This window comes from Excalfactoria chinensis, chromosome 3 (assembly GCF_039878825.1).
Source record: "Excalfactoria chinensis isolate bCotChi1 chromosome 3, bCotChi1.hap2, whole genome shotgun sequence".
Classification (NCBI taxonomy): domain Eukaryota; kingdom Metazoa; phylum Chordata; class Aves; order Galliformes; family Phasianidae; genus Excalfactoria; species Excalfactoria chinensis.
In genome coordinates this window covers 69,583,606-69,604,253 of record NC_092827.1, presented here as the reverse complement: position 1 = coordinate 69,604,253, position 20,648 = coordinate 69,583,606, and the positions used below count along the sequence as shown (strand labels likewise).

At 41.7% G+C, this 20,648-nt stretch overlaps 1 protein-coding gene across 1 annotated transcript in view; it reads left to right on the top strand.

Moving 5' to 3' along the window:
• Nucleotides 1-4,325: 4,325 nt before the first annotated feature.
• Nucleotides 4,326-20,648, top strand: part of ERO1B (endoplasmic reticulum oxidoreductase 1 beta) — a 34,010-nt gene continuing 17,687 nt past the window's right edge. The window contains exons 1-4 of the mRNA XM_072332537.1: nt 4,326-4,752; nt 9,611-9,730; nt 17,599-17,682; nt 19,418-19,459. Coding sequence (XP_072188638.1) covers nt 4,657-4,752; nt 9,611-9,730; nt 17,599-17,682; nt 19,418-19,459 — 342 coding nt within the window. The 5' untranslated portion in view covers nt 4,326-4,656. The remainder of the gene's footprint in view (nt 4,753-9,610; nt 9,731-17,598; nt 17,683-19,417; nt 19,460-20,648) is intronic.

Below are 20,648 nucleotides of genomic sequence, written 5' to 3'. Positions count from 1 at the left end.
AATATCATAATTTAGTATAACAACACTTGTGCCAACAGCCAAAACTGGTTAATGCTGTTAAAAATCATGTGTTCTTTTTAAGTGCATCTGTAAACCATGTTAGCTTTTTCAATTTGAAACAATTTCTTTATTAACAAATTATTTGTAAAGCACCCTTCAAAATAATGGAATTTTATAATAGAGGTCAATAGTCTAGACAACAGTACTGCATCAAAACTTGGGTAGTCATCATCATTTAGCTTCTTCTTGTTCCTAGTACTTAAGGAAGACTCTGTAATTATATGTAAATATCTCTAGTGCACTGCCAACAGTACAGATTAATTTGGTTGTTACATGCCTGTTCTTGAATCATACTTTAATGAGATACTGTTACTTAACTAAATGACCAGTCAAAAAAGACAGCAAGTATTTTGGCGAAACAAAATACAACCATACCATAAAAATTAGTAAACAGAATAACTTTAAGCCATGGCATCCCCTAAATCAGTGGATTAGCTCTCTAACCTAACTTCTGAATTTCAGTTCAGAAAGAGCCTCTCTCTTACCTTGCTGCAACTCTGTAAACTCCTAAACTCAGTGCAACTAATGATAACATAAGCAAGTTTTCTAGGTTTATACTCAAATAGAATGAATATTCTCAAATTGTGTTTTTACAGACCAGAGCTACATTTGCTTCTTCTCTATTTCTCAGTGCTATCAGATAAATAAATAAATAAGCCAGACCAACCAACTAACCAACCAAGAACACTGAACAACCAAAATCCCACTCCTGATTAGACTTATCCCAAACGTGTACGAATTGCCTGATAATACATAGCCAGTTAGTTTTGAGTTTGAAACAATAGCCCACGGTCACAAAGGTGGGTTTTTTTGTGTGTGTGTTTTCTGAGCACAAGGCTGCAGATGAAACCTTTTTCCACCCATGGAGAATATATTCCTGTCCAGTAAAGCACTGCTAATAAAGATGGTTGCTACAGACTAGTCCTCAACATGTGGAAACTTCGTTCATCCTTCATTTGTTTCCTTTGCACATGCCAGGCATCTTTAAGTAAATTTTTATTCAACAGAATATTTCTGTTTCAACATAAACTCTTAATTCTCAGATTACTCCAGCAGTCAGGAATTATATCCCAGTGTTTCCTTTGCCAGGTACCTTCTGTAGATTACAGCTGTCAAAAACTTCAACATGTTGCTAGCCCAGTTCCTTACAACTCTGAGGCCGTTTAGGAGTAGGAATCATTAACCAGTAGCTAAAAAACTAAAATGTGTGACGTACGGATTCCTTGTTTACTCTGCTAATTTTAGAAGTCAGTCATTCAAGTGTTAATTTGGAAAAATAAATAAGGAAAAATTTCAAGGGCAAAAAATTTCCAGAAATCCACGTGTCAGGTTACTGAAAGCTAGCTCATGAACTTAGCAAAGCAGCTGTGATTTACTTTGCTTCTCATAACATGAAAGGTGAATCCAGCCCATTTTGCCTGTTTACTCAATTCTATTGATTCTGTAATCATTTCTAAAACACAATTTTACATGAGAGATGACCACACATGAATCCTGTGTACAACCATGGTGCATGATCTCAGCTGAAACAAATAAGAGCTGAGCAAAAGGCAACAACTGAACTAGAAGAAGAAAAGTGGCAGGACTTCATCAATTTCAGCTCCCTCTGTGACCTCCCTGTAAGCTAAAAGCAAGTTTGGCAAGTTTGGCCAGGGAGTCCATGCAATTACACATCTGCTGTATCCACCTGTAGCAATTAGACAGATCGATACAACAAGAAAGGTGTCACACAAAGAAGGCATGATGACAAAAGGACTAGCACAACAGAAAGGTGCTATAAAACAACAGAAGATTGTTCACCCACATCAGAAGATTCCAGATTCACAGCAGAAACCTTCACTGAGAAAGAACCTCCAGAAAAAGACCCTTCCCCAGTGGCAGACAGCCTTGAAATGAGGTCTAAGAGAGGTGCATCCAGGCTCCACCCCTTCCGCTCTCACATCTGAATTGCCTTCACCTGTGCTCCCAGGGCTGACCAGGTCCTTTCCCCAAGTGCTCAATCAGTGGTTCAGGCCGTGACTCAACAGTTACCATCCATCTTTATATGGCCATCTGCTGCTCCCTATGCACCCAGACCTCTCTCTACTCTAGACAACAACTACATTGTGATGGGAAAGCGTTGACTCTGATGTGCATTATTTAACTATCACAGCATGCAAAGAAAACCATCAGAGTTTTTAACAGCAGTGTGCGTTATGAGGTCATGGAAGATACTTTGTCTGTTAAGTGACGCTCATTACAGAGCTGAAAGAATTATACCTGCCATTTTACCTGCCAGATTCTCTTCACGATCCCAGCATAGAAGATGTACTTAACGCTCTACCCAGCGAAGACTTGTTCTCAGTCCCTGCTAAAACATTACAACCTCATAACAAATTTCTTTCAAAGAAACACAACTAGTAAATACTCCTTGTTCTGTAACATTCTGGTCATCATAATTCTGTTTCTCTTGCAGCTATTTTCTGAAATTGATTACACAAAGAAATTCTATGTCAGGATTATTTTCACATTTAATTCCTCTACCAAAGTAACATTCAAATGTTGAAATAAGCACTAAAACATAAACTCAAATAAGATTAGACATATTCTAGAATTTAGAAAACCCTTTTAAGCAAAATTCAGCTCTAGTACAGTAAATACTTATGAATATAAGTAATTTTTTTTGCCTCTTAGAATTATTATTTATAAACTTCTACAACCAATGCCTTATGCTGCTAATAACAGAGTCTGGAAGCAAGAGCAGACTGCTGGAGCTGAAGAAATAAGCACTTTCTGTAACTCATATGAATATTTTAAGTGACAACTGTTCGAACACTATGAAAATATAGCTTACATCTAATCTGCATAGTCCTATACAAAGTGTATGCATGTCACAGCACTGACAACTGGTATTTCTAAGGTGTTTTGTTTGTTTTTAATTATTATTAAAGCGTGCTCCAAAATCAAACCAATAAGATAAAAACAAATACACTGAATTCATCTGGATTTGCCAAACAGGAATGCCTTTGAGAGAAGTACTTAAACTACGCAGTAGCAATAGTGTGAGCCAGCCACAGCAAGGTAAACATTACCATTAGCTCTTCTGCCATTTATTCTCAAATATCGAGCAAATATATTGGTCCACTGCTGCTGCAAGCAGGCATAAAATCTAATTTAATCCTTCCCAAATGATATGCCTTCTGCCTTTACTACAGAGAGGAATGTGCAGATATTCTTCAGAGAGCACACTATACAACTACTGCCTACTACTACAAGCTGTAAAACTACTGCCCTCAGGCCCTGGAACAGACTGACCAGGGCAGCAGGCACGGCACAAATCTGCTGGAGTTCAATTAGCATTTGAACAATGCCCTCAAACATAAAGTTTGATTTTGGGTTGTGCTGTGTGGAGCCAGGGGTTAGGCTCAGTGTTCCTCATGGACCCCTTCCACCACAGGATATTATCACAGAATCATAGAGTGGCCTGGGTTGAAAGGGACCACAGTGATAATCTAGTTTCAACCCCCTGCTATGTGCAGGGTCACCAACCACCAGACCGTATTCCATGATTCTACTTCATTTCATGGTCTCTGTGATTCATAGCTATCATTCTTTCAAGTCATTTTCAAAAACACAAAAGTATGTGGCACATTGGCATTTAAGGACATGGCCAATTTAAAAAAAACTGCTAAGCTCACAGAAACAGTTCCCTGACCTTAGTGCTTGTCTCCATAGTCCAGAAAACAAGCGTTCTCCTTTAACAGAGAGAATACGAGAGGAATCTGGGCACAGATGAAGAATGGAACCCTAACTCCAGCAACCCTGCACATGAAATCAGTGCAACACTCACAGTTTCCCACTAAAACACCAATTTTTACAAAAGTCTGGAGGTGAATTACAGACGCGGGCTTAACTGCTGGGAACACAGCAGTTTTTTTCTGAGCTTTTTTTTTAAGCACTTCAAAAGGAGCTGAGAATCAGTGACAGCAACATGCCTCACACTAGTCCTACCAATGGACAACGCAAAGCTTGAAGAATTCAATTCATGTCGACACCATTCGTCTCCGTGGTACTTTCCGGCACCGGGCAGCAGAGACCGGAGGCACACGAGAAGCCTACCGGTGTGCGCTGGGTTCTGTCAGATACCCGCCGGAGCCCGATGACAGCCGCTAACGCCGCGCACAGCACGCGCGGGCACCACAGCTCGCCCTTCCCCTCACGCGTTCCGCGCTGAACGCCGCCTCCCGCCCAACGCAAGCGCACAGCAACCCTTCGCTCACCGCTTGTTTTGGAGGCCCGCGTGGTCCTCTCCGATTGGGCGTCGTCCCAAACCCTCACCCAGCCCAACCGTCAAGGGGGCGGGATAGACTACAGCCCCCAGCGTGCCGCGCGGCGAGCTGCGGCGGCTATCGCTGCGTGAGGGTTACTACGCGCACTCGCCGGGGTTGTGTGTCGGCGGCGCGCGGGCGGGCTGAGGGGGGAGCGCGGCGCCCCCGCCGGCCGCGCCGGGAGGAGTTGTTGCGGCCGGCTCTCGTTTCCCCCGTCCGCTTCCTGTGGCAGCGGAGAGCGGGGCCGCCCTCCCCCGTCAGCCGCGGCGGGCGGAGCGGCCGGAGCAGCATGAGCGGAGGCGGCGGCCGGAGCACAGCGGCGTGGACACGGTGGGCGACGAGACTGCTGGTGGCCCTGGGCTCCGTCCTGGCCCTAGAAGCCCAGGTGGGGAGATGTGGTGGCCGCTCGGGCGGAACCGGGGCTGGTGTGTGGTGGTGGCTGAGGGCCGCTGGGCTGCAGAAGCAGGGCCTCGGCACGTAGCCTGCGTCCTCCGAGCTGGTGCCTTGCTGCTGCCCAGGCCCGGCGGCGTTTGCCTCCGGCGCGTGTGGCCGCGCTCAGGGAGCTGATGTGGGGCCCGACAGCAGCACTCGCGTGTAACGGTCCGCCGGGTGCGGAGCCCGCTGCGGTCGTGGGCGGTGTACCGAGCCCGTAGCACTGGGACAGGAACGCGGGCGGGCTGGTGAAGTCGGTGAGCGACCGTGTGTTGTGTCGGTGTCCGTGCTTGGTCTGTGTTTGTGTCAGCCTACAGGAGGGTGAGCGTCCCTTCTCTCTGTAAGCTGCATGCGGAAAGGTCGGTGTTGGTGCGTGGAGTTTCGGTGTTCATCGGCGGTACGGCTGTGGCGGAGTAACAGCTGGTGTCGAGTAGGGGAGTGCATCAGCTGGGCCAAACGCATTGCCCTGTGTTCGTATGAACTACTGCGAGTAGTGAGTGTGTAGAGCAACGTGACTCTTGTGTCCTTAATTAGTATTTTTATTATATTCTAAATTTCTCTTTTGCATAATGTGGCTACCCGAGGCAGCAACTTGTCTAGCGCAGGTAGCTTTTACTGCACTTTTTCTGTGTGTAGGAATCACAGAATATCCTGAGCTGAAAGAGTTCTATAAGACTGTCTAATCCAACTCTTGGCTTCTCACAGCACCCAGAAAAACAGACTATGTGTCAGAGCTCGGTGTTCAAACACTCCCTGAGCTCTGGCACTTGGAGCCATGCCCACTGCCCTGGGCATTCTGTTCCGTGCCCACCACCCTCTGGTGCAGAACTTGCCCCTAACCCCTGCTGCCCATCCTCTGTTTTTCTCCTTGTTACACGTTGATGTTTTCTGAGGTTAAAATGAAGCCATTATTTAGTACTTATCTTAGTGTAACTAGATACTAATGTAATTGTGATTCTTAACGAAGACATTAACAAACTGTCACGACTTTATCATACTTGGCAGAGAGATCGGCTTTTGTTATTTCACAGCACTGTTAGCTTATTGTACTCAGAGTTTAAACAGCAAGAGTTTGACTTGCGCTGAGGAAAGATAAGCTAGCCATTAGCTCTTGGAGTCATGTTACCCATAGCCTTTCTTTTCCTCTGCAGCTATGGCAAATAAAACATTAAGGAAGAAAACAGAGTGTCCCAAGTGGGCTTCTGTTTGTTGAAGCAATTAAAGTACAGCAACCTGATAACACTAATAAGGTTGTTTGTAGAAATATGCTGCTTGTTAGTATATGCGTTTGTTCATTTTTTCCATTGTGTTGGTGTGCCATATACTTTTTGCTTTGCAGATTTCTTAAGGAGAAATTGATGCAGGTTGGACATTGACCTTTTCTTGTGAAAGATTGTGATTTATCTTGAATAAACTTGACATCTCCAATACAGCTCTGATACCTCTCCAAGAACTAAAATAGATTTAACAATGCATGGGAATACTTTTAATAAGAGCATTGGAAAGAAAGGAATAGAATCCAACATGTCTGACTTTTGTCATGTATTATGTTAAGCTAATGCTTCTAGAGTTTATCATAGAGTTCAAAGTAATCAGCAGTTTAAACATAAGCTTGATGTTTGGCTGTTGCAATAAAAATTGTGGTAACTTAAAGGACAGTTTTACTGTGTTTTTGTGGGGCAAGTTAGCTGGTATAGCATAGCTGGAAAAAAAGGCAAAATGCCAGCTGTGTGAATAGTAGAGTAGGTTGTACCTTATTTATATATATATACCATATATATATATATCTTTTATATATATATACACCTTATATAACTATGTAATACATTGCTCTCACTTCCATGTCTTCATTTTGAAAGAGAGCTCACAGGGAGGTACAGGTGCCAAGAGGAATGAAACCATTTTCTATGTTCCCTTAGTGTTCTGTTATTGAGCAAGTATATTTGTGCTAATAAAAAAGCCCTGACTGGGGCAATTGAAGTCTGTGTTGCTGCTGTGTTAACATACCGTGAACTGACTCCACTGATGTGTGGCACTGGCTTTTCACATGTGTTGTCAAATGACTTTATAAATTCTGTTTTGGTACAAGCGTAGTATAGCTTAATTTTAGAGCACCCCTTCCAAGGAAACATCGATTTTCCTATTTTATGTGTGCAGGAAGCCAACTGTTCCAGTTTAGAAAAAATAAGAGAAAGTTCTGAGAAGGAAACAGAGTTTTACTTGCTTCTTCTCAGTACTTCAAATTAATTTTTCTCTGAAAAAATTCTTGGAACTGTTCTAGTTTGAGGGACCTGATTATTTGTGGTGCTTCATAATCTGAGCAAACTGTGCTGCCTTTTGCGAGGTGTTCTTAGAATCAAAATGTTATCAGAGATATCTGGCAAAGGTGCAACTTCACTTAGATAGCCATCTTAGTTAAATAAAGGACTGCAGGGTTGTGGGTTTTTTTTCCATGTGTACTTGACACTGTCTGTAAGTGCTGCATGTTTATTTGGAACGTTTGCACCTGAAAAAATACTTTGGGTTTTGCGTAGATGGTATAAATATTTTTGTAAGCAGTGAAGCGGTGAGAGGTGGCCATCAAAATACTTTCTTACTCTACATCTTTCGTGTCCAAAGAAAATTTCTCAGCTCATTCTGCTTTCATCTTAATAAAAACTGTTCTTCACGTATCCTGTTAGTATAGTTGTAGCATATTTGAGTAAAATGTTCACTTGTCTTTGGCTTTTTTTACTCTAGTAAAGTGTACTGCTGCATGTTTTATAGTAACGATGTGTAAAGATGGCCTATCTGTTTTCTGCACGTGTGTGAGCAATATGAAAATTGTATTTTTGTAATGCAGTTGTGAATTAAAATACGTGGAGGTTTAGCTTCTATAATGATCAATAATAGCTTGTGTCTTCCCAGTCAGAAGTCATGTGGGCTGTCAGTTTGTTTTGAAAATCATGTGGGTGAATGTAATCTTTCCAATCTGTTTGTCCAGGCTTGAAATTCAATAATGTTAAGGAAGGCTAGAATAAGATTTTGGGGTAAAGTTGCTTCTCTTAAATGAGTGTTACTTTGTTACTGTAAGTGGTGGCCAGGCTGGAGCACTACTCCTTTTGAAGACAGGCTGAGGAAGCTCTGCTGCATCAGCACGGAGAAGAGAAGGCTCTGGGGAGGCCTTCTGGTACCTGAAGGGAGAGCATAAACAGGAGAGGGACACTTTTTACATGGCCTGATAGTAATAAGGCAAGGGAGAATTGCTTTAGACCGAAAGTGGGAAGATCTAGATTAGACATTAAGAAGAAATACTTTATTCAGGATGTGTTGAGGTCCTGGCACAGCTGTGTGGAGAAGCTGTGGGTGCCCAGGGCTGGGTGGCAGCCCTGCCCACATTAGGGAGTTGGGTGGGCTTTAAGGTCCATTAAGCCACTGTGTGATTCTATGAACTCTGCAGAACTGTGATGGTCCATTTAGTGTACTTTTAGGAAAAGTAAGAGCTGCAAAAGGTGAGTGATCTACTAAAATGCTTTATTGCCATAGCATCGCTTCAGTGTCTCTGAGTGGTGGGGAATCCACTTTCCAGGCCTTCATTATGCATCATAAGAGCAGAAGCATGTAAGGAGCTTTCTAGTGACTTTTCTTATATCAGACTTGGTTATATAGCAGCATCTTTGTTGTATAGTAGTGGAATGATTTATCATGCATAAAATAGATTATTTCATAACCAAGCTGTGAAATCTGTGGAGAAAAAAATTCTTCCTTCTATACATAACCTTTTCTTAGTCAGACATTCTAAGCCCATGTAAAATATGAAATGTGCAAGCTTTCCTGTTGTAGTTCCTTTCTAAGCTATCATTTCTGTTGATGAAGTCCATGTATTGCTGAATAACAGCAATGCTTGGTTCCATTCGTTTAGATATGAGCTGAAGCCTTCAAACATATGTTTAAAAGTCCTTTCAAGAATGTTGATATTTGTTTAAGAAGCTATGCTTAGAAGTAGTTACTTCAGATGTAAGGAAGCTTATTATACAAATATACATGGAATCACATTTTCACTTTTTGTGTCTTTTGGTTAAGCTACTGTTGGTGTCTTAGGAAAATTGTTGCATTTGCTTAAAGTGAAGTAACTTTATAGGTTATCTGCCCTGTTCTGGCAGTGGTGACTGCACTGTGTGCAGCTCTTATCACAAAAACAGGCAATTTCAGCACCTTCCTGTTTAACACGAGAGTGGTGTGTCCTGGGAAGTTCAGATTTAATTTCACAGTAGGTTTACAGCCATACAGCATAGGTGACTGTACCTGGTTTTCCTAATATTGGTACAATTTAGTTGAGGTTACTAACTTCTTAGGCACAAAAGTACTTATTCCCTCTTTACCCATACTGTTAAAGACACAGAATTATTTTGTATGTAAGAGATAATTACACACTGTTTGTTTGTTTTTTAATCTTTTTTATTTTTTAGGAAATCCAATGAATAATTGTTTAAGAGGAACATATTTGGCATGCAGTTTTGATGTGCTGATGCGTTCGTAATTTGTTTGTTACATAGAAGATTCTATGTGTGAAACTAAGAATGAGTTTCAATTCTGAAAATGTTTGACTGCCATTCTTTCAGTATTGCTTTTGGAAGTGGGCTTAAGCTAAAAAGTGGTTTGTTATTTTACTCAGAATTGTGAAATGTTATATTATGTTTTAATAATGAGAGATATTTGCTGTGGAATTGCATTTCACTAGTGTATGTTTTGACCATTGTATTTTTAGTATTTTTCTGTAGTTAACATTTCATTTCTTGATTAAAAATCAATCTGGTGTGTTCTTTTAATAGCTCACAGGTGTCCTGGACGATTGCTTGTGTGACATAGAAAGCATTGATGACTTCAATACTTTCAAGATCTTCCCTAAAATACAGAAACTACAAGAACGTGATTACTTCAGATATTACAAGGTATGATTAGAACAAGCTTTTTTCCTGAGTAATTTAAATAAAATCTATACATTATAGGGAGGACTACAGATCCAGAGTAGCTGTGTTATGTTGTCTTTTAGAAGCCCACAAGTCTTTAATTTGGTTGTAGCAGGTTGTCAGTTATGCTTGTAAGAGGTTTTAGGTTTGCTGTGTTAATCCCAGTCGGTGACAGTAGATGATGACTTCTTTCATTCAGTTTTCAAGTAGAGAGGTAGCACTGTTTTATGTCTTTAAACACTGTTTTTCTTTCACTGTTGGAATTGGATGAGTGGCGTAAGATTTTGAAGACTGATATTCTTAGTTTCAGATTTGCTAAGCTTGAAAATAAAGTTCAATTTTGACTGAGCTAATCACATGGTTACTAACCACTGGCAAAAGGAGGTTCCAGTCCTTTAGGGCAGACTAGGCCATCCCTGCTTCTTCCTTGCTTTTGGGTCTTGGCCTTGTCTTGCTGTCTGTTACATCTCTTTAATCTGGTAGATTCTTCAGAATTTTATTTTGTTCACTTGTTTGTCAGTATGTAGCAAGTTGTTGATTTAGAATCAGGCAAGGATTAATGTAAGATGAGGTTAATGGGTGTGAGGAAAGGAGAAGTTCTACGATCCTCCCTTTGTAATCTGATTAAGCAATAAAGCGTAGTTTCACCTTGGATTTCCTACTGCTACATGATACAGCTTTCAGGGGAAATAAGATATTTGCAACTTCTGTGAAAACAGCATCTCTTAGTGGAAGTGATAATTAGGTTCTCCAGATGCAAGAGGAAGATAAAAAGCAAAATATTTGAAGATAAGCAATAGTAGGTCTACAAGACTATATAAAACTGAGCAACAGTAATGTTATCTTGCTTTAATTTCAGCAGCACCTCTGCAGAACATACTTCGTGTGTGTGTAATCCCACCCCATCTTTCATATAGTTTTGATATTGTAAGCAACACCACTTGTAAACTCAAGTGTACATTTATTAATGCCTAAAATTTTCTGTGAAAGGAAAACAAAAACAATTTTTTTTTCCACTTTGAAAGTAATATAGCTAATTTTTCTTTTTTTTTGCCCTAAAGATAGTGATAGCTACTAGAGATGGATGCTTTTCATTTGGTTTGTAATTTTACTTTTCCAAGATGGTGTAGTTCTGCAATGTTTGTAGTTGATTGTGCATGAAATCTTGTAGTCTTTGGTATGGGATTGGAGATGTAGAAGTGTTCCATCACTATGCTTACTAATATGTAGAAGGCTAATACAGAAGAATACTGATTTACTTTTTTTTTTTTGTCTGACTTTCATATTGTTGATCCAGTTGAAATGTAGTAGCAAGTGCTTGAACCTCTTATGTAGCAGAGACTAATACGTGTGGTATTCTGACTTTATTGTGCCGTTTGTTGAAAAATCAGAGCATTTATGAGAAAACATGACAAGCTTTGCTGGTAATGTTTCTGAAGTAGTTTCTCTTCATTAGTTACACTTAAATAACATCAGTTGTTTGGTTTGAGGCTGTTAGTATTTTGATTTTCATTCTTCCTTGGTGTATTGGTTTTAAATGTACAGATGGAAACAAAATGTACAGAAGGTATATAAGTGAATGAGTAAAGGGAAAACTCACCAACGGTGGTGCCTTGACTGAAGCAGCTGAGGCAGTCCTCCCTGGTGAGCGATCTCCAAGAGATACTGCTCCAGTGGGAGTCAGCCCTTAAATGAGGTCTCAGAGGGGATGGAGTCAAGCTCCACCCCTTCCGGGAGCACAGCTACATCATTCTCACCTGTGCTCCCACAGCTGACCCCATACTTGCCTCAGCTGATTAATCAGAGGTTCAGGCTGTGATTACCAATCTCCCATACACTCCACCCCTTCACAGCGTGAACCAATGATTAGGTGAGTTTTCCCTTATCACAGAGACCCAACGCGACGCTGATACAATTTCCCGTCGCACCGAATGCTGATGTTATTCAAATGATGATTGGATGGGTATTCACGATCTTCCGTGGGCCAGTGCTTGATAGATGTTACTGGAGACAAGCCATCTCGAGGTGCAGGTCCATTTGCGTTTCATTAGTCCACACAAATTGTTCTCTGATGGTCCTAGAGGCTTAGAATCTTAGGGAGAGTAATACAGATGTTTCAAGGGTACCAGGAGAGGAAGGTCTGCCCTCCAGGGCAAGATACAGGCCGTATTCTTGTCTTGGGTCAATACTTCCGCTCGCACCGGATTATGTCCCGGCCTCCGATACCATACTCTCTGGCCAGATATCTGTGGCTGTATAACTATATCTGGCACCAGAGGAGGAGTCCTGATCTGCCATAGGGACATGATGGGTGTCCCTTTAGCAATAAAGACCGGAGTATTGACCACGATGTCAGTAGGCCATGTACCTATCACCGAGGGGGTAACTGAACCTCCCACCTCCAATAGTCTCCCCCAAGGTGCAAGTAGGCCACACCACTTGGGTCCTACTTGCACCTTCCAGGGCCAATTTATCTTATGGATTCCTGGTTTTAGATTCTCAGGGGCAGGGAGCAGAAGATTATTGTCATTACCAACCTGCGGTTTTACCTCATTATCAGCACCTGTAATTTGAATCCTAAGAGGGGAGGCCCATATAGTGTGTAACATTTTCAGAGCACTGGGTCTGCCATCCCGAGGTCTTTCATTCAAGTCCCGCAGGGTTTCGTATAATCTTTTTGTCCACCCCTGCAGGGACTGGGAGTCTGTCTTCAGGGCAGCCTTAAGAATACCATTGTAGCGTTCAATAAGGCCTGCCCCTGTTGGATTATATGGCAGATGGAATCGCCATTCAATGTTGTTCTCTTCTGCCCAGCGCTGTATCATCGCTCCAGTAAAGTGAGTCCCTTGGTCGCTCTCGATGACTTGAGGTGTCCCATATGCAGACATTAGTTTAGTGAGTGCCTTAATTGTATATGCTTGATTTGCCTTTGGTACGGGATAGGCTTGCAGCAGTCCACTTACAGTATCAACGCAGGTCAGGGCATATCTCGCCCCCTCAGACCGAGGGAGGGGCCCAATGTAATCAACCTGCCATCTCTGAAGAGGACTATATCCTCTAGCAATGTGGGATGTTGTTTCAGGCAACGGTCTTGGTCTCATCTTCGAGCAAGCGTCACAGTCCTGACATGCTTGGACGATATCAGATAGCTGTACAGGCAGCCCCCATGCTTTAGCAGCTGCCCACATTATCTTTTGTCCAGCATGCCGTAGCTTCTGATGTAACCATCGGGCAATATTTTCGGATTGTGAATTCCCAATCCATCGAACTCGGGCCAGTGTGTCCGCTTCATCGTTTCCTGGTGACTGCAGGGGTTGATGACCAGAGACATGGTAGACACATACCGTCCTGTGTTTGACTGTATTCCAAATGTCTACCCACATGTCTTTCCCCCAGATCGGTCGGGCGTGGATAGTCCATTCCTGGGTAGCCCACTGCGTAATCCACAGAGTAAGCCCCCGGTACACGGCCCAGCTATCCGTACAGATGTTCAGGATGCCATCACCAGGTTCTTTAGTTATAACCATCCACACGGCTCGTAATTCTGCCCATTGGCTGCTCTGACCATCCCCCTCATCAAACCAGATTGTCTCAGTAGAGGGATGGTATGCTATAGCTCGCCACTTGCTCGGGTTGCCTCTGCTGGACCCATCCGTATACCAGGCATCTTCAGGAATAGGATATCTTCCTTCCTGAACAGGGCTCTTCTCTGGTGGAGCGACCATTGGTTCTTTCGGCGTATCACTGCGATATGTCACTGGGCCTAAGATCTTCTGTAATTCCTCCTTGAGTGGAGACGAAGACAAGCTGCTTCTTTGACTTAGATAGGCGACCCATCGTGCTACCGTCTGTGCTTGGGCCACCCCTGTCTTAGGAAGGTGAGTTAGATCTCTTACCCACCCCTGGATCGGTAATGTAGTTTTAACTATAACCTCTGCTGTTTGCGTTATTGGCTCTACCGCTTGTAACGCTGAATAGGCAGCCAATAACTGTTTTTCAATCATGCTGTATCTTTCTTCTGCTCCGTGCCAAACCTGAGACCAGAATCCAATGGGGGTTCGAACAGAACTCTGGCGTTGCCACAGGCCCCAGCCAAAACCATCCTGGGTAACATGAACGTCTAGTTCAGCTGGGAGGGTCGGATCAAATATACCCAATGCCTGGGCTTGTTTAACTGCCAGCTTTGCCTGTTGGAAAGCATCTTGTTCTACCTTCCCCCAGTTCCACGATTGACCCTTCTTGGTAAGCTTATACAATGGCCTCAACAACTGAGCTAAGTGAGGTATAAAGGAGCGCCAATACCCTAATATACCTAAGAACTCTTGTAGCTGTTTTGATGTTGTAGGGACTGGGAACGCTTGGACTTTATCCACTACTGCACTGGGTAGTACTTTGGTTTTTCCGGACCAAATTACTCCCAGAAATTTTACAGATAGCCCCGGACCTTGCACCTTCTGTGGGTTTATAGCCCACCCTCTCTTTTGCAGATAAGCTATCAATAAATCTGCTGCTTGTCTCACCGCCTCTAATGAATCGGATGTTAACAGGAGGTCATCAATATAATGATATAAATTTACATTATGTGGCTTCTGCCACTTAGCCAGATCACGCGCCACCAAATTATGACAAAAAGTAGGTGAATGCACGTACCCTTGCGGCAGAACCTGAAAAGTCCACTGCCTGCCTTCCCATGTGAATGCAAACTGGTCTTGTGATTCTTCACTAATCGGAATACTGAAGAATGCATTCGCTAAGTCTAGGACACAGTGATACGTTTTAATTTCTCTACTTAGTGTGTCCATTAGGGAGGCAATATTGGGTACGGCTGCATGAACGGGCGGCGTGACCTTGTTTAATTCCCTGTAATCCACTGTCATCCTCCATGTTCCATCCGATTTTCGCACTGGCCATATTGGGGAGTTGTACGGGCTATGTGCAGGCCTTATAATACCCACTCTTTCTAATTCCTGCACCGTTTTTGTTATTTCATCCTGCCCACCTGGGAGTCTGTACTGTTTTACATTAGTAATCCGACGTGGCTTGGGCAGACAAATAGGCTCATGTTTTGCATGGCCTCTCAATATTGTCTGAATTGCCCGGATACTAATGCATCTCTGCCGCAACCGGAACTCTCCCACTGTTGTGTGGAGAGCCAGACCCCACAAGATATCAATTCCCAATATGTACTCCGGAATTGGAGCAATAGATACCTTGTACTCCCGTGGTGGGAGGCGCCCGACCCCCAATTTTACCCAAGTTTGGGTGACTGGAACGGTCTGTCCCCCAAAGCCTCCAATCATTACTTTGTTCCCTCTGAATTTTGTTGGGTCTCCATAAATTATAGATGTTTCCGCCCCCGTATCAACGAGGGCCATAACCTTCTGCACATTTTCTCGGGACCAATATATTGTCAATTCCACATAGGGCCTCCGGTCCCGTCTAGAGGCCCTAGGGTGACTGACGTCCCTCATCACGCCATAAACTGGGCCAGATTCAAGTCTTTTACCTCCGATGCCTCTGGTACTGTGACCCGAGGCACCTGAGGTGGCCTCTTTTTCCTATTTGGCACGATAAAGTCTTCTAGATTCCAAACTGTTGTTGGTCGTCGTTCTATAAGCCTTATCCCCGGTCTTTTGGGGCGGTTTTGAAATTTTTGTTCATCCTTCAGCTGTTTCCACAACTGAAGCAGAACGTGATTGGGCTGCCCATCAATTTTGGTAAATTGAACACCTGCTCGGAGTAGATCATTAAACATTTGTTTTCGGGACACCCTAATGGGTCCCGCCCGAGGGGTTCGTGGAGCCGATCTCCTGGCTCGGGCTATTGGAAAAACTTCAGGATCTTCAATTACTCTAATATTGCGCTTGGTTCTTAGGCGCTCCGTTTCCCCCAGGTCCGCTACCAATTGGGCAGCATGCTGGACTGCTGCCTCTGCGGCCACTAGAGGATTCAATATAGAAACCAATGTTCCATACATATGTGAGGGAGCCTGTTGTAAGATTAGGTCCCTCATTCCCGCGGAAAACTTCACCATGTCCGGACTAACAGATACATCTTCATAGACAGCCTCTCGCATGCCTAGTTCCCGGATATAATTTTGTAGGTCTTCCATAGAAGACCACATTCCTGTATGTATTGGCATGTCTGTTTTATTTGACCATACCATACGGCAGGCAGCCATTATCCAATCTACGATCGAATGATTCTCTTCAGGGAACTGGGACCCTGAGTACAATCTCTGCCTCAGGGCAGGATGGACTGTTATAGTTGCTAGTTTAGATACCTCGGAGCCGTTAACTATTACACTTTCTGCTCCCGAGTCCCATAATCGTAACAGCCAGGCTGGGACACTTTCCCTTGGTCTTTGCCTGAAGCGCTGTACTAGATCCATAAGTTCGGTGGGCGTATATGGACGTGCTGTTACGTGTAAATAGGAGTCAGCAGGGGTCCATTGATCAGGAGGCACCCCTGCTGGTCGCTCCTGGACTTTTTTTGTTTTTTGGGTTACCATAGGACGGACTTCTAATAAGTCCGTCTTAAGTGGCTCTTCTAGGTCAGATTTAGTGACCTTAGTTTGATCCGATGTTTCAGGATCCTTACTATCATCCATTGTAATGTATCTAATTTGGGGGGTGTTTGAAAAAAAATGATGAATTTTTCCCCGTTAATAGATTAATTTCGCCCTCCAATTTTTCAATGCGGGCTTTTAATAATTGATTTTCATGTTCAATCTTATCTGATTTAACCTCTGCCTGATTTAAAGCATTCAATAAAGGCCAAGCAGCCATGGATGCAGCCATTTGCCTTTCTTTGGTTGTCAAAATATCTTTTTGCAACCCCTGAAAGTATTCAGTTAGATGGTAAGGGGACATATTGCCCGTTACCCGTAAGGGCCCCCATTGTTCGATAATCGTTGCTAATTGAAAATATGGGGACGCCTCAAACCCTGGTATTTGTCCAGGGAGGATTTTCCCTAAGGGGGTGATCTTCTCCCCCTTGAACCAACTAAACACATTCCACAGGAAAGACATTTTTTTTTTTTTTCCGATATTCGCAGGCTCCTGGCTGGCTCGCCAAATGTATTGGTTTTAAATGTACAGATGGAAACAAAATGTACAGAAGGTATATAAGTGAATGAGTAAAGGGAAAACTCACCAACGGTGGTGCCTTGACTGAAGCAGCTGAGGCAGTCCTCCCTGGTGAGCGATCTCCAAGAGATACTGCTCCAGTGGGAGTCAGCCCTTAAATGAGGTCTCAGAGGGGATGGAGTCAAGCTCCACCCCTTCCGGGAGCACAGCTACATCATTCTCACCTGTGCTCCCACAGCTGACCCCATACTTGCCTCAGCTGATTAATCAGAGGTTCAGGCTGTGATTACCAATCTCCCATACACTTGGCAATTATGAAGTGTGGTAATGAGTCTGTTTTTACTACTTGAAATCTGAAATCATCCAAACACTTGATTTGAACCAGTAAACTTTTTCACTAGTGTCTGTGTTCTGTGAAATGTATTTCCTTGACCTGTTCAGAACTAATACAACTGGTTAAGTATGACTATTTTATATCTGTCTTTCTCTGATTTCCCTTTCTTTTAGTAGTTGTTTACTGTTCTGGTGTAGTATTAATGGTGAGAGATTTAATTGCGACCTTTTTCTCCTGTGGAGACCATTACCATTAAAAACTCCAAAGCTCTTGGACTTAAATACGTGTGTGTGTAAATTTAACCCTTTTCCTTTTATTTAATTTGAAATTATTTCCTAATACTGGAAATTCTTTTTTTTGCTTATTTTTTTATTTTTTATTGCCTTAAGTAAGTATTGATTTTAACTTCTTATTTTTGTTTTTTTTAGGTGAATCTAAAGAGACCGTGTCCATTCTGGGCTGATGATGGCCATTGTTCTATCAAAGACTGTCATGTAGAGCCTTGTCCTGAGGTATGCATCAGATACTGTACGGTAGGGAAAGGCGGTTTGGCTGAACAGCTTGTTTAATTTCAGTGAGTAATTCTGACTGTGGCACTTTTTCATTACAGTAAAATTGAAGTCTGTTGTAATACCACAGTTTGTAGCTTCAATAAGTTGAAATTACTTTTTTTAATCTCTTTTCTAGTTATGCTATATAATTTTCTAAATTAAATGGTTATACTGTTAAGTCCAGTGCTGGGATAGTTGTTGGTACATCAGCAGTATAATTCTGTCCACGTACATCTTGATTCAGCTCTCTGATTAAAACCAACACTTACACTAAATCACCACCACTAATAGATTTATTCTTTCCTAATAAATATGAGTGTAAAATGGGTAACTTACCTGTTGGTGGGAAAACAAATTCTATAAGTCGTCTCATTTTCTAGTATTTAGAAACTGTTCATATGACTCTAAGGTTCTTATCTTTAACAGTTCAGAACTATGTATTTGTAGAAGTGAGCTGATGTCTTTGTTTGCTGGGATTTCCCAACTCTCCCATTCAATGACTCAAAACATGCTTTCTGCTGTCACTGATGCAAATGGTGACAGAATTGTCTGATTTCATGAACTGCAAACCATTACTGAGTTTGCAAGAAAAATCTCAGTAGCTTAACAGTAGAATATTTTAACTATAGGTTTGGCCAGAAATAGAACTAAGTAGTACACATCTAATATGAACTGATAGTTACACAAGTAACTTAAAAAAACAAACAAAAAAAAAAAGCCCTAACTTCCACTAATTTAATATATTTTTCTGCGTTTTATCCTTGTTGCGTTAAAGTTAAAACTACATTTTTGTATTGAAAAGCAGAAAAATAGGAAAATTTAAAAATATATATATGTTTAAAATTTCTTTTTACTTTTGATATTGTAAAGATATTCTGTATGCTGTCAGCCTAAGCAAGTATTAATCTAAGTCTGAAACCAAAGATTTCTGAAATAATTTTGTGAGTAGGCAGCTGGAAGAATGGACACTTAAATTTCCATTTGTAGAATTCTTTATATTAAGTATACAGTAAGTCCTAATAGCTTATTTGTATTTTATTTCTTTTACAGGTGACAAAGCATTTTGCAAACATAGTATAACAAACCTTTATGGCTGAGACTAGAGTTTGCAGTGATTGACACTTTGTTGTCATTCAAGTAACTGATCAGGGCAGGTATTTTAATGTGCAGCAGGGGTTTTCAGAAGGCATATGAAGCAGAAACTGATTCTTAGTTGGCCTGTTTGGAATCCTGCATTTTCAGTTGAAATGTAGTCATCTTCTTCTTGTGGTTAAAATCTGGTGTTAAAAATTTTAATTGTTAAGGTATTATATGCATAACTTTCTGCAGGCTTCAATAACTATGCTGAAGTTCAGCTATAAGGCTAATCTTTACTTAAAATCAGTTATCAGCTAACAAAGTTCATTTTAGTTTCTAACTATTAATGGACTTATGTTTAAACAAAGAGGTGACAAAATATTTTGTTTCACAAGAAGGAATGTAATCAGTGGCTTAAGTTCCTAAAATTATTTATATTATTGGTACAAATGATCAAGTCTAAGATGGAGCACTTCTGAATATAACATGTTGGGAAAGCAAAGAAGCTAGCTAATCAGTCTCTGTAGAAATAATGCTTAATTGCTAGATTTTAATCAAGCATAATCATGTCTGTGAGCAGTGTAAAAGTTTTTTTTTGTTGTTGTTGTTTGTTTTTTAGAGCAAAATACCTGTTGGAATTAAAGCTGGGAGCTCTAATAAAGTAAGTAGTCAGTTACTTTCTAAGCTTCTTCTGACTTGTAATCTTAATGTTGCAGTATACATGTGGCTTTTTCTTGCACATCTTTAGTCTTAACAGTGACGCAGTTGTTAACATCAATTCCTTTATGCTGAGTTTTATTCCTTTATTCCTTATCCTTCTGTCAATTAGAGTGCTCCTGATGTAGCTGGTACGATTGCACCATTCTGAGACTTTAAAATCTTGAGAGTTGGTACAGGCTGAATTGATGAATGATCAGAGCTGGTAGAACATGACCACACAATGCCTGATGTAAAATTCTTTGTACCTTTCTGAGTACAGGTTGCCTTCTATAAAGCTGTAGGTTGAGATGAGTAGCGGTGCATATATAAACACAACCTGTAGTATTCCAAAAAAAGATGAATAATTATGTGTGGTTTTGACATGTCTGATCTTGAGTAGGTCATTAGCCTAAAGATGATACACTTAAGTGGTCAACTTGTGCTGCTGGCTTTTGCTTGCTTTTTTCCAAGCCAACCTTATTTGATTACTAAGTGATCTTAGCAAAGCCAGGAAAGCAGGAGAGTCACCTAAAAAAAAAGGTCAGAGCAGGATGGCAGATAACTCTTCTTCATGCCCAAATCCCTAACACAGTGCCCAAGAATAAGGGTTTTAGCAATGAATTGGATAAGAGTACTTATAGGGCCCAAATCAGAGTTCTTACTGTTGAGTACCGTGGCTGTGTGTAGATTCACGCTTACTCCTATCTTTATCTACATCCTCCCCAGCAATTTCCACCTACCTGAATGGCCATAGTTACTACTTATCTCACCTGAGCATAGCTTGTAAACTTCTAACTTTATTCACACTTCTGTGGGGTGTTTTTAATGTGTTTTTGTTTTCTACCTTTGGAAGATCATCTAGCCTTGAAGGCCTGTTCCCCACAGAAGCGCAGTTAACAATAGAAGACATTTTTAAACTCCTGGCACCAATGTAAGCTTATTAAAATGGTGCTAAAGAGGCTCAAAAGTAGCTTCATTTTCTGCAGGCTTGTCTCATTAAGGTAGTGAAAACATCTTGGGCTACGGTGTCACAATACTGGTAACTAGCTAAGTACCATGCTGCTGTCATTCTCTTCTTCTCATCAGGTCTGGAGGAGATAATATTAAGGGGGAAAAAAAAATCTATAAGTTTAGACAAGGAAAGGAAAAAT